A 16,467-nucleotide genomic window follows, 5' to 3' on the forward strand; every position below is an offset into this window, starting at 1 on the left:
TTTATATTTTTACACGCAATTAATAAGATAATATGGTAATTTAAATTAACCACTCATCAACTATTATCATCTTCCTAGTGAAACATTAACTTTTTGTTTGAACTAACTTAAGTTTTTCAAACTAACAAAGCAATGTAATCTCTACAAAGTCACTCATTATAGAAGTCCATAGCAATGATGATCCATATGCATATCTCACCTTTTTCTTGGTTGCAACATGAATCATCACAGCTCTCAAACATATTCCATGCTCGTGTACAGATAGAACGACAACGATAAAGAGAGTGACCCCACCAAATTTTACATGATAATTTTGTGAGTTAGAACAAGGTCCGGTAGCATAAGGTTTAGAAAATGAGAGTTTTCTCTTTTCAAAATCTCAGATTAGATACCAATAATCATGTGTTGAGGTAGTTTATACAGAACTTTGTTATGTTTTTAAACAAGTTTTCCTTAGTGGATTGTGTCTAACAAAATTATAAAAAAATATTAAATATCCAGCAATAAGAAAAATGGATCTTGATATATATGATCAAAATAACAAAAAAAGGCAACAATTAAGAATAGCAAGAAAATTACAAAAATATATGATTCCACACATAATAATCATCAGAACTAAAAGAAACAAAAAAAAACTTTATATTCATATTATCAAATAATAAACCCCACTTGTTGTGAATATATATGATGATTTTTCTCAGTCCGACTTGATCTTAAAGCGGTACAAGAGCTTTTTCTTCCTAGAACTTGTGTTGTCAATGGTGAGAACAACTTTCCCAGGTTCACCAACTTTAAAACTGTTGCAAATCACTGCTTCTTCTGATGAACTCACTTTTCTACCCTTTTGAACAATCACAGTATAGCTTTCTTCATTGCTTGGTACAAATTCCGCACCATACTTTACTTCCCACCCTATTACTCTCACCTCCCAAGACACTAAACATTTCTGCATAAATAAAAACACTAAACATTTTATACTCATTATATTATACATCATGTTTCTTACTTTATTATCATAATATAATATTACCTTCGATCCTACTTCGATGCTATTTATAAGAGAAAATTTATTAAATAATCATTGTATTTAAACGGTATAATGTATCCGATACATTGATTATTCAATAAATATAAAAAATCAATTTCCTCTTATAAATAGGAACAGAGGGAGAGAGAGTATCAAAATAATGAGAGCATAGATTGCCCATTCCAATCAAATTAAAACATCAACATCATTGGTGGTTGGTTATCCATTCCAAACTATGAAAGAGATAAAGATTGTTGTTGACCTTTTTTTCTTTCTTTGGGACTAATTTTCTACTCTTGAACATGTTGTCTTTTTCCTTTTGTCTAAAGTCGTTTTCATGTTCCATAAACCCTTGATAAAGGTTGAATGCTCTTTTATTTAACATAAATTTCTCTTACCAATAGTTAGTACAAGGCATGATTTTAAAATATGGCCCGCATCTCCGATTACGATAGCAATATTACTGATATCGTAGTCTCTCTAACACCATTGCACCGCAATTGAATGTGATCTTAAATCACATATGTAACCATATCAAAAATTCTATCAGACAATTTCAAAAATAGGTGTCAAAAATAGGTGTCACAGTAACTAAGTAACTAGTAACTCCAATGACCACAATCGCAAGGGTCCGATCAACCACAATTTGAACCATGGTACAAGGTAAATTTAAACTAACTCTAACTTTTACAAGGTCACCTAGTGTTTGTTGTACAACCTATTCAATCAACAAAAGCATCAAAGTGGTCCACACACTACCATACACGGCTAACAAAAGAAACTACTTTTTTTGTTTATTTTACTTTTTTATGTTTAGTTTATTTATTTCCTAAATTACTAATTACTGAAATTTCTACAAGCCTGCACAATTTGTTGCATATAATATGAAAATTTTAAAGCAAACAACAAAGTAGATAGTGTGACAAGAGAAGAATCCTATGAAAGATTCCTACTACTATGTTGCATTCATTGGATCCTAAACAAACACAAAGAAAAACAAACCTCAGTAACTGGAAATTCCACAGTATGTTTTGATGTTGGCTTTATTGTAATCTCAGTAACAGCATCTGAATTTCCAAATTCACCATCTTTGCTCAATCCACCATATTTCACCGGAAGTTGCTCTGGAGCTATGTAGCTGAAATTACAAAATGCCAAAGATAAATTTTTTCAAATTTCAAACACAAAACAGACCAAAAACTAAATTTTGAATCCTTAATATGTCTTCACCTTAAAAGGGTCTCTGTTGATTTTGAAGGCCCGGCAAAGACAAACTTGCTTTTGGTTCTTTGTGTAAGAAAAGGGCTTATCATCCTATTCACAGCCAAGTACCACCATGGCACATTGATAAACACCTAAAAAACCAAAATATGAAGAAAAAAAACACATTAACAATGTTGTCAAAACATAACATAACATCAAAACACATGAATAATGTTTAAGAACATAATGTAAGATTACCTGTTTGGCCACAAACTCAGGGTAATTGTCTTGAAACAATTGAAGGGCTTGTTTGGTAGCTTGTCTAATTTCCCATTTACCAGGTCCAGGAGAATCCTTAAGATCATTGACATGAACAATAGTACATGCATCACCATTGTTAAAATCCAAATTCCTAATACTCTTCTCAAGAAACCGAATTCTCCACCTAAGAAAATTCTGTCTCTTCTCCTCATCAGAAAATGTTTTCTTATACAATTCCTTATTCTGAAACTCACCATATATGTTATAACACACGGGGTGATTTTCCTTGTCAAATCCATGCATGTAAACAACTTTCTCCAATTCATCACCCAGTTTCTCATCCAACAACTCCTCTATTCCGAATTCTTTTCTCCAGCGAATTGTGTTTTTGATCATGGTGAGAGCTTCTTTCACCTTAAAATCTCTTGCACGCAGAAACTTCAACAGAATCACGTCGCTTCTTTCGTCGGCAAGAAGTGGTATCCCGTAAATGGATACTTCTTCTGGTGGTAATGACAATGTAGCTTCATCTTTTGATTCAATTTTCTCTTGAACAGGCTCTTGCAGAACATGAACAGGAACAGGAAGAGAGGAAGAAACCGCAACAACGCTTTCTTCAATAGCTTCTACAGTTTTTGCTCCATCCTCATCTACAGCAGCTACCACAGTTTCCTTCACCTCCTCTTCCTTTTTATCTCCTTCTTGTTGTTCTTTTTCCACCACGGTTTCCTTCACTTCTTCTTCCTTCTTATCTTCCTCTTCTTGTTCTTTTTCTTCCTCTTTCGCCGGTGCAGCTTCCTCCTCCACCTTTTGTTGCGCAGGTTCTTCTTTATCAGCTTCAGCAACAATGGTGGTGGGTGGTTTATCTTCAATTATGGGCAAGGAAGAGAATTCATGGTTGTTGAGTGCTTGTTGAACGAGATTCTTAAGCTCTTGGAGTGGCTTGTTTTCATTCTCGGGACGATCAGATTGAGAAGTTTTAGTGGTTTCATCTTTATCAGTATCAGTGGTATCATCGGTATTGGGTTTGGAGAGATGAGTCTCTAGAGTGACAGATTCAACAACAGGAACTGAGTTATTCTTCCTCTCAGGTTCACTTTGTGGATCTTGTTGCTCGGATTCTAAGGAAACAGTATTTGGTTTTTCATGCTGTGGAACATTCACACCGGCAACAACAACAACTTCCTCAGCTTGTGGTGTTGCTGTTTGGTCTGCAGAAGAGTTGTTGTCGTGAGACATGTTGGATAATCGAAGGTGAAGAAGAATGTGAAAGAGAAAAGAAATAAGGGTGGGTTTAAGGAAAAGGAGTTATGTAGTTTTGTATATATAAAGAGAAGAGTAGTGATGTTGTGCCAGGTTGGAAGTAGTAGGAAGGTGGAGCCAGCTAGTAGAAGTAGTTGCAAAACACAAACGTGGGGGAGAAAGAGAAGCTGCCATGAATGTTTGTAATTGGTCAAATTATCGGCGCTTTTATCGCCCAGTATTCCTTTCAATCATCCAAAGGTTCAATTTCAGGGGCCTGCTTCTTTTTTTATCATTTTTTTATACGCATCCGACTCACTCAATTCAACTAATCTGGTTTGTAAGTCAGTTCTGATATCAAGTGGTTTCAGTCTCCTCACGGTATATAGGGATGAAACCGTAGTTCTCCCTACTTAATTCCGCATTAATAACAACCAAATATTGGTCCTTAAAATAAAATGATATTTAATTTGAGGAAAACGGTCATAAGCATGGTAAAAAAAATGTAACTTAAAAAGTTGATGAAACTGAAAAGTAAGAATGCGTTGGGAGTTTGGTTTGTTTGCTCGGTTCTGCTAGGTTGGCACTTGTGAATAACTGGCTGTTTCTATCTGTTCTGCTTCATCCGACCGTTATAATACTATTTGTTTTCATTCATCTTTTTTTAAATGCTAAAAAAATATTAATAAATAAAAGGTATAAGGCATGCCAAAGTGTTACAAGTCACATACTTATGATTCCTCATCCAACATACTACTTGAGTACATAATAATCCAGGCCCTACTGATTTCCAACACGCCTTACAAGACATTACAGATTACACAAATTCAGCCAGCAATGACCAGCATCAACTAAGTACTAGACAGCTTAGGAACCCCTACCAAGTCACACGAGCTCTGACCTTTAGAAGAAATCAAAAGACCGCGGTCTCTTCAAAATGAAGCCGACGGAACAAAGAATTTGAGATGCAACCAAATCGACAGAAATGCACAGTCCTGCTCTCAATTGCCCGGTAGAATTTTAAGCACCAAAATGGATTTAATACTCATTGATTACGGGAATAATTAAATCCGGCCATCCTACACTTTAACTAATTCCAAAATAGCATTTATATAAGTTCCAAACAAACTTATGTGGTGATACCCTTGTACCAGAATACTTTTTCGTTCCAATCTTTTTATATGGTCTAAATGCAAGCGAACTAAATAGTTTTGAATCTCCCTCCTTTCACCCTTCAATTGTCTAACGATCCTCCAAACTGCGAAAAGTTTTTCAAAGTTGAATTATCAAAATAGTAGACACATTCAGCCACAGTAGAATCGCGCTCCAAACCTTAACTATTTTTGGACATTCATTTGGTACTCATCTCTTGGCAAGATTGTCTTTAGTTGTGTTCTAGGCCGGTCAAAGATCTAAATTGATGACAATCCACTCCACATGACTCAAGTTATAAACCTCACTTCCCACGAAATGCAAGGGAGACTTTTTTATCTCCATTTTTCATTATACTCGTCTTGAATCTTGACTGACTTGCACGTTTGAGAGCTAACCTTGCAGGTTTATGCTCGCGTCGTTGCATCGAAGATCATCACCATTGGTTTAGGATCCCTCAACACCAACTTACGTCTAATTCTGATTTCAGAACGGAACAGTGGCCTCGTCTATGGGAAATGACTCATAATTCCTGCAAAAATTCCATGAAAGGATCGTTCTAGTTTTAAACTCGGATATGTAGCAGAGCCACTAAAGAAGGGAGGTAATTCCCTCCAAGATCATGCAGAACGCTCACGATGAACCTTTCAACCTTACATCGCCTCAGTTATCAGTCGTTAACACGATCCTTGTTGTGACAACTCCGAAGGTACGGTGAATCCATAACGACTTCTGGCTCATATCGGCTACTGGAGTCTCTTCTCTATTTGACAAAGAACCTTCAAACGATAGACAATGGTTATGTCGCACCAGTGTTAGTAGATCGCGACGAAGTAAGCCGAAGTCCAATCCTTCAACAGGGATAGGAATATCAGGACATAACTCTTTCGCCTTACCTACTGCCTGGTCAAGGTTCATGTACACACCATGCATAGTTCTCTGAAGAGACTCATGAAACCTCTCCCTATGAGCGGCCACCTCGTCTTCATGAGCTTCTAGAGCCTCGACATGAGTCCCACTTTCCTATTGAAGAGTTTTCCGAGCCTTCTTCGCACGTCGGTCTGCCTCAGAAACAACATTGGAGGTCTATTGATTTCTTTCTCTACCTCATGGGAGGACTCCAGCTCAACGATTTGGGCGGCCAAGATTGAAAGAGAGTCGCAGTTCTTCGCCTCCTCTTGCATAGCGGCAAACTTGGTCTTCTACTACAAATCGATAAACTCTTTCTGGAAGTTCGAGCACTTACGCTCTATATCTTCACATTTTCCCTTCCAAGTGTCCCTCACATTGGAAGGATTACCTACAGCCAAGACATCGCATTTGGCCACCGTAGAATCACACTCCAAGCCTTAACTATTTTTGTACATTCATAAAATATGCATTATACTGTTTTTTATTTTCCTCATCCAAATGAACATGAGATTTGTGGTTCATTCAATACCCCTCTCTTGGCAAAATTGTCTTTAGTTTGAATTTTGTTACGCCACAATCTCCAAACCAAAGTCGATACTTTTAGTCAGATTAATCAATTCCAAATAGCTGCAAAAATCATCTTTCCTTATCTTGAACTATCCTTTAAAATTAATGAATATTCCTCCTTTATCGAATATTATTTTTTATACTATAGCCACTTATCTATCAAGTGATCATTCAAGACAATTCTATGTGAGTTTTCCTTAATATCCTCATCAAGCTTTCTTTCCTCTTCATTTACGCTTCTTTTCCACCTCATGTTCCAATTCTAATGTTCTTCTCTATATAAAACTTCAACAAATAGAGCTTATTTATTCTCAGTCAAATCAAACAAGTCAGCATACATACTCTTCAAGGTTTTCCCTCTCTAGCCATGAATCTAACTAGAAATATGTTTCAGTTTCGTTACCTAATTTAGTGCACAGGTTTTCTAAGAACCAGTGCAATTTAAAACCCCAAACTCCAAACTCCAATCTCTAATTTGTTTTTATATCCAACTATCAAGCCAAACATATTCTCTCAACTTGATTCACTATATACATCCCAGAAATTTAGTTTGACCAACCGAGGTATAAGATCGATGAAGTCTATTTGTGTACATAAATCCTTTGAGGTCGAGTTGGCATGACAACCGAGTTTCATGAGGATAGCAGCACGGATACCGTGTTGTCATCTGCTAATTGGAATTCGGTTAGGGTATCAGAATAAACAAGGTGGAGCCGACCTCCTATGAGCTAGGATTGATCTGGTTAGTACAAGTCGGATTCAGTTAAGATGCCATGTGAAAGTTCATAAGAAGCAGTTACAGGATGATACATTATGGCAGGGAAGTTATAATTAGTGTATAGGAGGACGTTACATGGCAATTATAAGGACGGAGGATGTTATTGACAGAAGTATTTATGAAGAATATAAGCAAGTAGGGAGAGGAGGAGATGGAGACCTATAAATTGGAGCATGTTTGTAGAGTAAGGGACGGGAAAAAAACGAGATAAACACCCATCACACACACTCCAACCATTCATTTTAGGCTCTCCTTGACTGAAAACAAAGAAGTTAACCTTTTAGTGGTTTTTAGCAAGAACATTTGGTGCCCACCGTGGGGCCTCAGTAAAACTTGCCCAGGATGCACAAAAATATCATCAAAAATTTTAATACTTCAGTTGGACGATGTCGGGATCATCTTCCAATCGAAGCGACCCACCCTCGCCACTAGACATGGCTAAATTGCTTGTGGCGGTAGAAGCACTTCGCCAACAAAATGAGAGCTTGCATGACAGTGTACAAGTTTTGCAATCACAAAGTCTTCATGAAGGGGATATATAGGAGGAGCCTCTAGACTCTCAGCCTCTATATGAAGCTATCTGGGATGATAAAGTCCTGGATAACTTCAAGTCCCCGTCGCTAGTATCTTTCAATGGTAAAACTGATCCACATGACCATATCATTTTCATCAATAACCAAATGGAAATATCAGGGGCTTCTGACTCACTCAAGTGTAAGCTCATGGTTGAGACCTTTAAAGAAGGTGTTTTGCGTTGGTTTACGAGTCTACCCCCAGATTCTCGATCATCAACTACCAGGACTTAACCAAGAAGATGGTAAGACACTTTTTGGCAAGTAAGCATAGGAAAGTGTCGACTACCAGTCTATTTAATGTCTGGCAAAGGCATACAGAATATCTCCAGAAATATATGGAAAGATTCAATGAAGAAATAATTATGGTATCCCATCCGAATCAGGAAATGTTTGTCAGAGCATTTCAGCCCGAGCTTAAAGTCGGACAGTTCAATGAATCTTTAGAATAAAAGCTGACATCCAACATGGAAGAGGTTATCACCTAATGGAATGTTACATCTAAGGAGAGGAAAGTAACATGGAAAAAAGATCCTGAGATGCAAAAGAAAAAGTGTGGGCCAAGGAAGAAGGAGTTGGATATAAGAAATAATACTTTAAACCGGAAACCAGATATCGGCCAATAGCAAGACCATCCCGGTGACCGTTTGAAAAAGAACAAGAGTAACTCCCCTAAATGTTATACGTTGTCACGCCCGCGATTTTACAATCGGAAGAGAGAAACCGAGGACCATATCCATTTGCAAAGAAACAAAAAAAAAGAGCCGCCACCGAATTTTATTTAGTTTCCTCATAAAATAGAGAAAGGAAATAGTCGATAAAACCCTCAAAGAAAAGAAAGGATAAGGAATCGGTCTCGCAATCGAGATTGGGTTCGAAAGTCGGTTACGCAAGGGGAAGGTATTAGCACCCCTCACGTCATTGTACTCCATGGGAACCATTTAGGTTGTCTGCGTGTGTGGGTATTTATCTGTTTATTTTTGCTTTATTTTCAAAGAGAGTGTGAAAGAATGAGATTTTGGATTTTTTTTATTATTATGCTCGCCGAGGATTGTGGCTTTTGCGCCTACGTATCATTCATCGGATGATGAAGAATTAGAGTTCTGTAGTTTGGAGTAGAAAATGCTTGTGGGTTGGTTGATTTTACCTTTTAGAAAAAGGTTTTCGATGTGATACCCTAGGGCACAAAAATGAAGTTTGATGGGTTGATGTTGATTTTACCTTGAAAAGGGTATATAAAAAAAGGTGTTTATGATTAGATTGCACTAAAGTCTATGGGCGGAGGTGAATATTCTAGACAATAAGTCAAGCGTCTTGTGTCTAAAATAATCAGAGTAAGGGTAGGAGAGCTCCATCCTTACTCATTCCCCACCATTTAAGACTCGTGACGCACAATACTAATCGTAGTTTTATTGTTTTTTTAGTTTGATTATGAAAATTCTGTTGGTGTAATCCCTAGAGGACAATACTTTTGGTACTTGTATCGAATTATTTATTAATAATAAAAGGCTTTTTCTTTATTATGTTTGTCTAATAAAGTTCCTAGAATATATAGTCCGTTTAATGTATCAAGTGTGACTTGATCATGCGATCATATTAAACATAAGGACATTATTCTTAAAGTATCCATAGTCGAGCTTTATTGTGAAGTGGGATAACATTAAAGCATTAAGACTATTATGTATATAGACTGATGATCACATCTCATGGATCATGGATAAGGAGTTATCAAGTCTTAAACATAGGTATGAATATTAAGAGTAATATTTATACTGGATTGACCCGCTATGAGAATACTATATAGAATGTTATACAAAGTGTCATAAGTTATTCTCATGGTGATAATGGTGTATACCACCCTTCGACCTGAAACCACTATGGACCCTAGATGTAGAGTCGAGTGCCTTATTGCTGATCAACCATCGTCCGTAACTAGATGACCATAAAGACAGTTGATGGGTACTCCACGAAGCATGCTAAGGGACATGAGTGACCTAGATGGAATTTGCCCATCTTGCGTAACAGGATAAATGTCTATGGGCCCAATATTGAACTGGACAAGGATGACACTGTCTATGTCTTGTGTTCAATATAGACATAAGGGCAAAAGGGTAATTGTACACATAAGTATTATCACAAAAGGATTTGTCAAATCACATGACATTTTCGTGTCTTGGGTAGCAGTGATGTGTTTCTAGATACCGCTCACTGTTTATTATGTTAAATACGTGATTTAATATAATTGTCAATGCCGCGAAAACCTACAGGGTCACACACAAAAGGACGGATTGATGAGAGATAGAGTAACTAAGGAATACCGTAATGTACGGTGCACTTAAGTGAATTGTAGAACATCATAAGGTACGGTGTACTTAAGTAGAATACGAAATATGGTAAGGTACCACGCGCTTAAGTGATTTTGGCATATTATAAGATATGGGCCACATACACTTGAGTGGACTTTTTAGCTTAAAGCCCACACAAGTGGTTTTATAAATAGAACCCTTGTGTAGAAGCAATAGAGCAGTTGCAATTTCGTTTCTCTCTCTCTCTCTCTCTCACTCAAAACCTTCATTCGTAGCAGCTAGCACTGAGATTGAAGGAATCCGTTCGTGTGGACTGAGTAGAGGCGTTGTCATCGTTCAACGTTCCTGTTCGCTCCGTAGATCTGCATCAAAGGTTACAATTGCCACAAGAGGTAACGATTCTATCACTAATCATACCCATTTGTAAGGATCATTAAAGGAGAATTTTTAAATTCCGCTGCATTTTGGATCGCTCTTCTCCTTCAAATTCCACTTGACGTTGAATCAACGGGTGTTCCGCTGCCCGGTCAGCGGACTGTGGTTCCGCTGACCGTTCAGCGAACGGGGGTCAAGGGGGCAGCGCCCCTTGCGGGGTTGTAGGGGCAGCGCCCCTGGCCGAAAATTTTAATGAACAATTCATTTGAAATCGACGTCGTTTTTCGCATCAACACTTGATACTTTAAAGCACAACCCTTGTGCCGTCATTAACCCTAATGCATAACTCTTTGACAACACAACCCTTGTGCCGTCATTAACCCTAATGCACCAATTTTAGACCGTCAAACACATCTTGATTGTTGATTCAGTATGATTGATCAATACGTCATTGCTTCACCATACTAATGTCGGATCAAGAAGCAAACAACCATTGATCGCTCAAAGGAAAACAACCATTAAGTGTTTGAATGAACGAAACAGAAACAATATATCATATATACTGTATTTTGCATTAGGATTACTTATATCATATATATAACTTGATCGATCTCAATTTAGTTACTCGTTTATTCTTTGATTCATTCTGTCTTTTAATCGTATTAATACAGAAAATAAACAACTATCAGATGCATGGTTTCGTAAGTGGCTCTGATACCACTGAAGGAGAAAGGCGATCCAAAACGCAGCGGAATTTAAAATTTCTCCTTTAATGATCCTTACGAATGGGCATGATCAGTGATAGAATCGTTACCTCTTGTGGCGATTGTAACCTTTGATGCAGATCTACGGAGCGATCACGAACGTTGAACGATGACAACGCCTCTACTCAGTCCACACGAACGGATTCCTTCAATCTCAGTGCTAGTTGCTACGAATGAAGGCTTTGAGTGAGAGAGAGAGAGAGAGAAACGAAATTGCAACTGCTAAATGCTTCTACACAAGGGTTCTATTAATAGAATCACTTGTGTGGGCTTCAAGCTAAAAAACCCACTTAAGTGTATGTGGCCCATATCTTATAATATGCCAAATTCACTTAAGTGCGTGGTACCTTACCATATTTCGTATTCTACTTAAGTACACTGTACCTTACGATGTTCTACAATTCACTTAAGTGCACCGTACCTTACGGTGTTCCTTAGTTACTCTATCTCTCATCAATCCGTCCTTTGTGTGTGACCCTATAGGTTTTCGCGGCATTGGCAATTATATTAAACAGTGAGCGGTATCTAGCAACACATCACTGCTACCCAAGACACGAAAATGTCATGTGATTTGACAAATCCTTCTGTGATAATACTAATGTGTACAATTACCCTTTTGCCCTTATGTCTATATTGAACACAAGGCATAAACCGTGTCATCCTTGTCCAGTTCAATATTGGGCCCATAGACATTTATCCTGTTACGCAGGATGGGCAAATTCCATCTAGGTCACTCATGTCCCTTAGCATGCTTCGTGGAGTACCCATCAACTGTCTTTATGGTCATCCAATTACGGACAACGTTTGATCAGCAATAAGGCACTCAACTCTACATCTAGGGTTCATAGTGGTTTCAGGTCGAAGGGTGGTATACACCATTATCACCATGAGAATAACTTATGACACTTTGCATAACATTCTATATAGTATTCTCATAGCGGGTCAATCCAGTATAAATATTACTCTTAATATTCATACCTATGTTTAAGACTTGATAACTCCTTATCCATGATCCATGAGATGTGATCATCAGTCTATAAACATAATAGTCTTCATGCTTTAATTTATCCCACTTCACAATAAAGCTCGACTACGGATACTTTAAGAATAGTGTCCTTATGTTTAATGTGATCTCATGATTAAGTCATACTTGATACATTAAACGGACTAGCTATTCTAGGGACTTTATTAAACAAACATAATAAAGAAAAAGTCTTTTATTATTAATAAATAATTCGATACAAGTACCAAAAGTATTGGCCTCTAGGGCTTACACCAACACATACAATGTAACCAAGCAAAAAATTAAAGGGTCTAATTGTAAGGTAGCCCAAGATAAAGCCTTGTGGGTGTAAAAGTGACCTAAGCTAACAAGGATAATGGTCTTACAATCATGTCTCTCTAGGGCAGTTCCATGATGCTATTCTTACAACAGGTATGTATGTTACAGGTGAAATCCAATGTGGAGGCAAAGTGTCACAGGATAAGAGACAAGGTCTCCAAGCAAGGGTCCTAAGTGGAATCCTCTAAGTCCAAAGTTTGATTACAAGTGAAATGCATCTTTTGGTCTTATAATTTTATCATATTTTTGTTGTTTCTGATTGTATGATGACAAAACAAAATGACAATAATAAACATGCATGAGGAGTTTATATAATGGTAATGATAATGAGTGCTTGAAAGTAAAATTACAATGCAATGACATAAAAGTAAATCACAAGGCAACAATAATAACAATATCAATATAACAAAGGTTAACAAAGTCAAAGTTAGTGAGGTATAGTTAGTGGTGAGTAAAATGTACAAGGTAAAAATTTGAGGATCATCTATCCATAGGTCAAAGGACTCAAAATGTGGTGCATATGGGGATAACTTATCACTGATGCAAAGTATTGAAGATGATCTTTGATCATCTAAAAATAGATTTGAAACAATGGAAGTTATAGAACCCCGAGTTCATCTATCAATGGTTTGAGAAATGGAAGATTGTATCACTCAAGTTAACAAGCTAATAGGTTGATTAATTATTAAGTTATGTTCAAGTTAAACAATGAAGCATAAGTGTTAGAGGGTTAGTTAAACAATGGAAGCAAAACAAGTCAAATGGAATCACAAGTTAATATCACAAACATGGTTTCATCTATGTGTCAAATGACTCAAGTATGGTTAAATAGAGGCAACATATTAATGCCTCAAAGTATCATGAATGATCCATTAATCATTCATTGATAGATTTGAAACATTGAAGGTTTTATCAAACCCTAAGTAACCAAAGTCATTACCTAATATATTTCATAAACCATCATCAATCAAGACATGAAAAGTAAACAAAATAAGTCATAATTAAATAAAATAAAGGTGCAATAAAATAAAAGGGAGAAAAAAAAGTCAAGTTTGTGTTGGAAATATTTTGATCAAAATTAAAATGAGTGGTGAAAAAAATAAAAACCAAAATGAAAGAAAATGGTTAGAAAAATAATAAAATGGAAGATGAGGTAATAAAGCTATAAGGGAGCTCACTTCGACACTCAGTTATTGCATTTTATGTTTTTTTTAAGTTGTTTAGTTAATATTTCTCCCTTGGCGCCTTTCAAAGTTCCATTTTTGTCATTGTTATTTTTTTATTAGTATTTATCTCGACGATGTGGTCAAACTAAGAGGTAATATATTTTACATTAATCAATTCAAAATACTATTTTCAAAATCTTATTTTAATTTATTTTTTTAATGTTCAAACCCCTCGGTTATACAAAAAAAAAACCGACGTTATATATCTTTTAATTGAATTTCCTAAATATGGCTGATAACCACATAATATACCGTATTTTCCGACTCAACTCACTTAGAATTTGATGTTACTTTGTCACCTTTTGTAATGTTATGATGGTAGTTTGTGTCCATTTCAGGTACCTTACAGGTAGAAGTCGATACAAGAGAAAACAGAGCGAAAATGGCTAAAAGAGAAGAATTGCAAAAAAATGCACTATTGGCGACCTCCATGGCGTGCGCCATGACGTGGCACCCATGCGGCGCCACCCACCTTGATGAAAAAACAAGAAAATTGAAGTCTGAAGCTTGTGGCGTTCTCCACCAGGGCATGATGTTCTCCATGACCCCTCCACTAGCCACGTTCACCACTTAGTGCTCATGGCGTTTGCCATGAGGCCATGACGTCCGCCATGGACTTTGTGACCAGAAAAACAGCGAATGAATTGCTCAGTGATCTCTCACTTCAGATTTATTCTCTCAACTACTCCTACACGAATTTGACTTACTTTTCAGCAGTTTGAACATTATATATAGTCTTAGTTTCTAGATTTTAAGAGAAACAAGTTTTCTAGAATCAAATAGGCAGAAAAACCACTTATTGTAAAAGTGCTTAATTGCTCATATCGAGTAATAATCACACCATAGTTTTAAGATCATGCAAGTTTCATATTTGTACTTGGATCGTTCATCGTTTAAGCTTGCCACCATATTAATTCCAGAATTTTATTTACAAGTTTTCCGGTATCCAATTCCCGCACTGTGTTACTTTCAGTACATACTTTTTCTCCTTTATTTTTATGCATTTTATTGATTTAAGTTTTAATATTATAATTATCATTTTTTATTTTTATTTTAGTTTCAATTGCCATTGTTTTGATTGTAAAATCTACACACTATCATTGCCTACTAGTACTATATATATATTTGCATGTTAGTTGTTGTTGATGCTTGTTATCATCATTATTATTATGTTTGAGTTTTTATTTTGCATGCATATTAAGTATAGTATGAATGTTATGTCAAGTCTGTCCGGCTAAACCGTTTAGGGTACGAAATGTGAGAATTGTCATTTCGACGGTATGCGCATCTAAGTTGGAAATTATCGATCAAATTGGGATTCGTTTTGGGGACTAATTTTTTTATAATATTTTAAGTTAAAATTAATTACCGCAAAAGCGCTAAACTTAGAGATATTGGTTCCGTTTCGAAAGAAAGGAACTCGCATCTGAGCTAGAAAATAAAAATCAAATTTTAAATTAAACCAAGTGCGAAAGCAAGGCTTATTTTAAATTGCAAAAATAATGATTTTCAAATATAGAGTTTAGAAGAATAAATGTATTGCGACAACAGACGTTTGTAAGTTTAAACTCAGATGTTGCGCGAGCGACAACTGATATCGCCTTTAAATTTGTTTTTCACCCAAAATGACTTTTTAATTAATTAGAAGTTATTAATTTTCAAAAACGTAAGTTTTATACTTTAACGCACTGAACCGCGGGGTATTATAAATTTTAGAATAAAGCTCGGTTCCAATTTTGCAAACGCAGACGGTTCGTTTAAATTAAGTTTCTTCCCATTAAAGAAAAATATTGCCCCGATTTAATTAATTAATCTGACTTAGTTGTGAGTACTATTGATCGATGCAAGTCATATTCCGATCTCACATTTATTATTTTAAACCAACTTGCTTTATTTTATATTTTAATTTCCCTTCTCATCCAATATCCGATTAGCCTTAAATTTACATAGTAACAGTAGATACCAGTGAGATTGACTATAATTCATTGTGGGTTTGACAATCTTTTATATTACCCTGATACATTATGTGCACTTGCGGAAAGCATCAAAGAAAAGAAAAGCATCACATCAAGTTTTTGGCGTTGTTGCTGGAGAATTTTTAGTCAATATCGTAACTCCATTGTTGTGCCATAGAGATTAAGGCCTTTTATTTTTATTTCTATTGGTTGTATGCCCAACACACGCTCAAACAGAGAGGAGTTAGAACATATGATCCCTGAAGTTGAGCGTTACATTCACCTCAAACATCGAATACGTGAACTCAGAGCTATATTTAAGCCTATGGTTGAAGTCGATAATCATCCACTCAAGGACTTTGCAGTTCCGTCTTAGGACGAACCACACTCAAGCATTGTTCCACCTGCAATCCAAGCGAACACTTTCGAATTGAAACTATCTCTGGTGGAAATCCTGCAACAGAACCAGTTCTCTGGAAATCCCACAGAGGACCCAAATCTTCATTTATCAGTGTTTGTTCAATATGCAAACACATTAAAGAGCAATGGTCTACTATATAACATAAGAATAACCGTAGATGTTGTCGTTGGCGGAGCCTTAATGAACAAACCCTTCAATGAAGCCTACCAGCTTATCGAAAACATGACCCAAAATCATTACCAATAGGGAACTGAACGAGTTCAAATTGAGAAAACCCAACACAAAAGAGGAATGATCAAAGTCAATGGAATTGATCATGTAAATGCTAAAGTCGAGGTACTTACCCAAAATATCAACAACTTAA

General features: G+C 36.4%; 1 protein-coding gene across 1 annotated transcript; it reads right to left on the bottom strand.

Annotated features, from left to right (window-relative positions):
- Positions 1-504: 504 nt before the first annotated feature.
- On the bottom strand, positions 505-4,312 carry LOC127101476 (patellin-3). Its single transcript, XM_051038902.1, has 4 exons — positions 2,489-4,312; positions 2,258-2,382; positions 2,030-2,165; positions 505-946 (listed from the first exon to the last, which is right to left on the bottom strand). The coding sequence occupies exons 1-4, from the start codon at positions 3,728-3,730 to the stop codon at positions 698-700; spliced, it is 1,752 nt and encodes a 583-aa protein (XP_050894859.1). The 5' UTR covers positions 3,731-4,312; the 3' UTR covers positions 505-697.
- Positions 4,313-16,467: the final 12,155 nt, after the last annotated feature.

The sequence above is a fragment of the Lathyrus oleraceus genome, chromosome 7, assembly GCF_024323335.1.
Source record: "Lathyrus oleraceus cultivar Zhongwan6 chromosome 7, CAAS_Psat_ZW6_1.0, whole genome shotgun sequence".
NCBI lineage: Eukaryota > Viridiplantae > Streptophyta > Magnoliopsida > Fabales > Fabaceae > Lathyrus > Lathyrus oleraceus.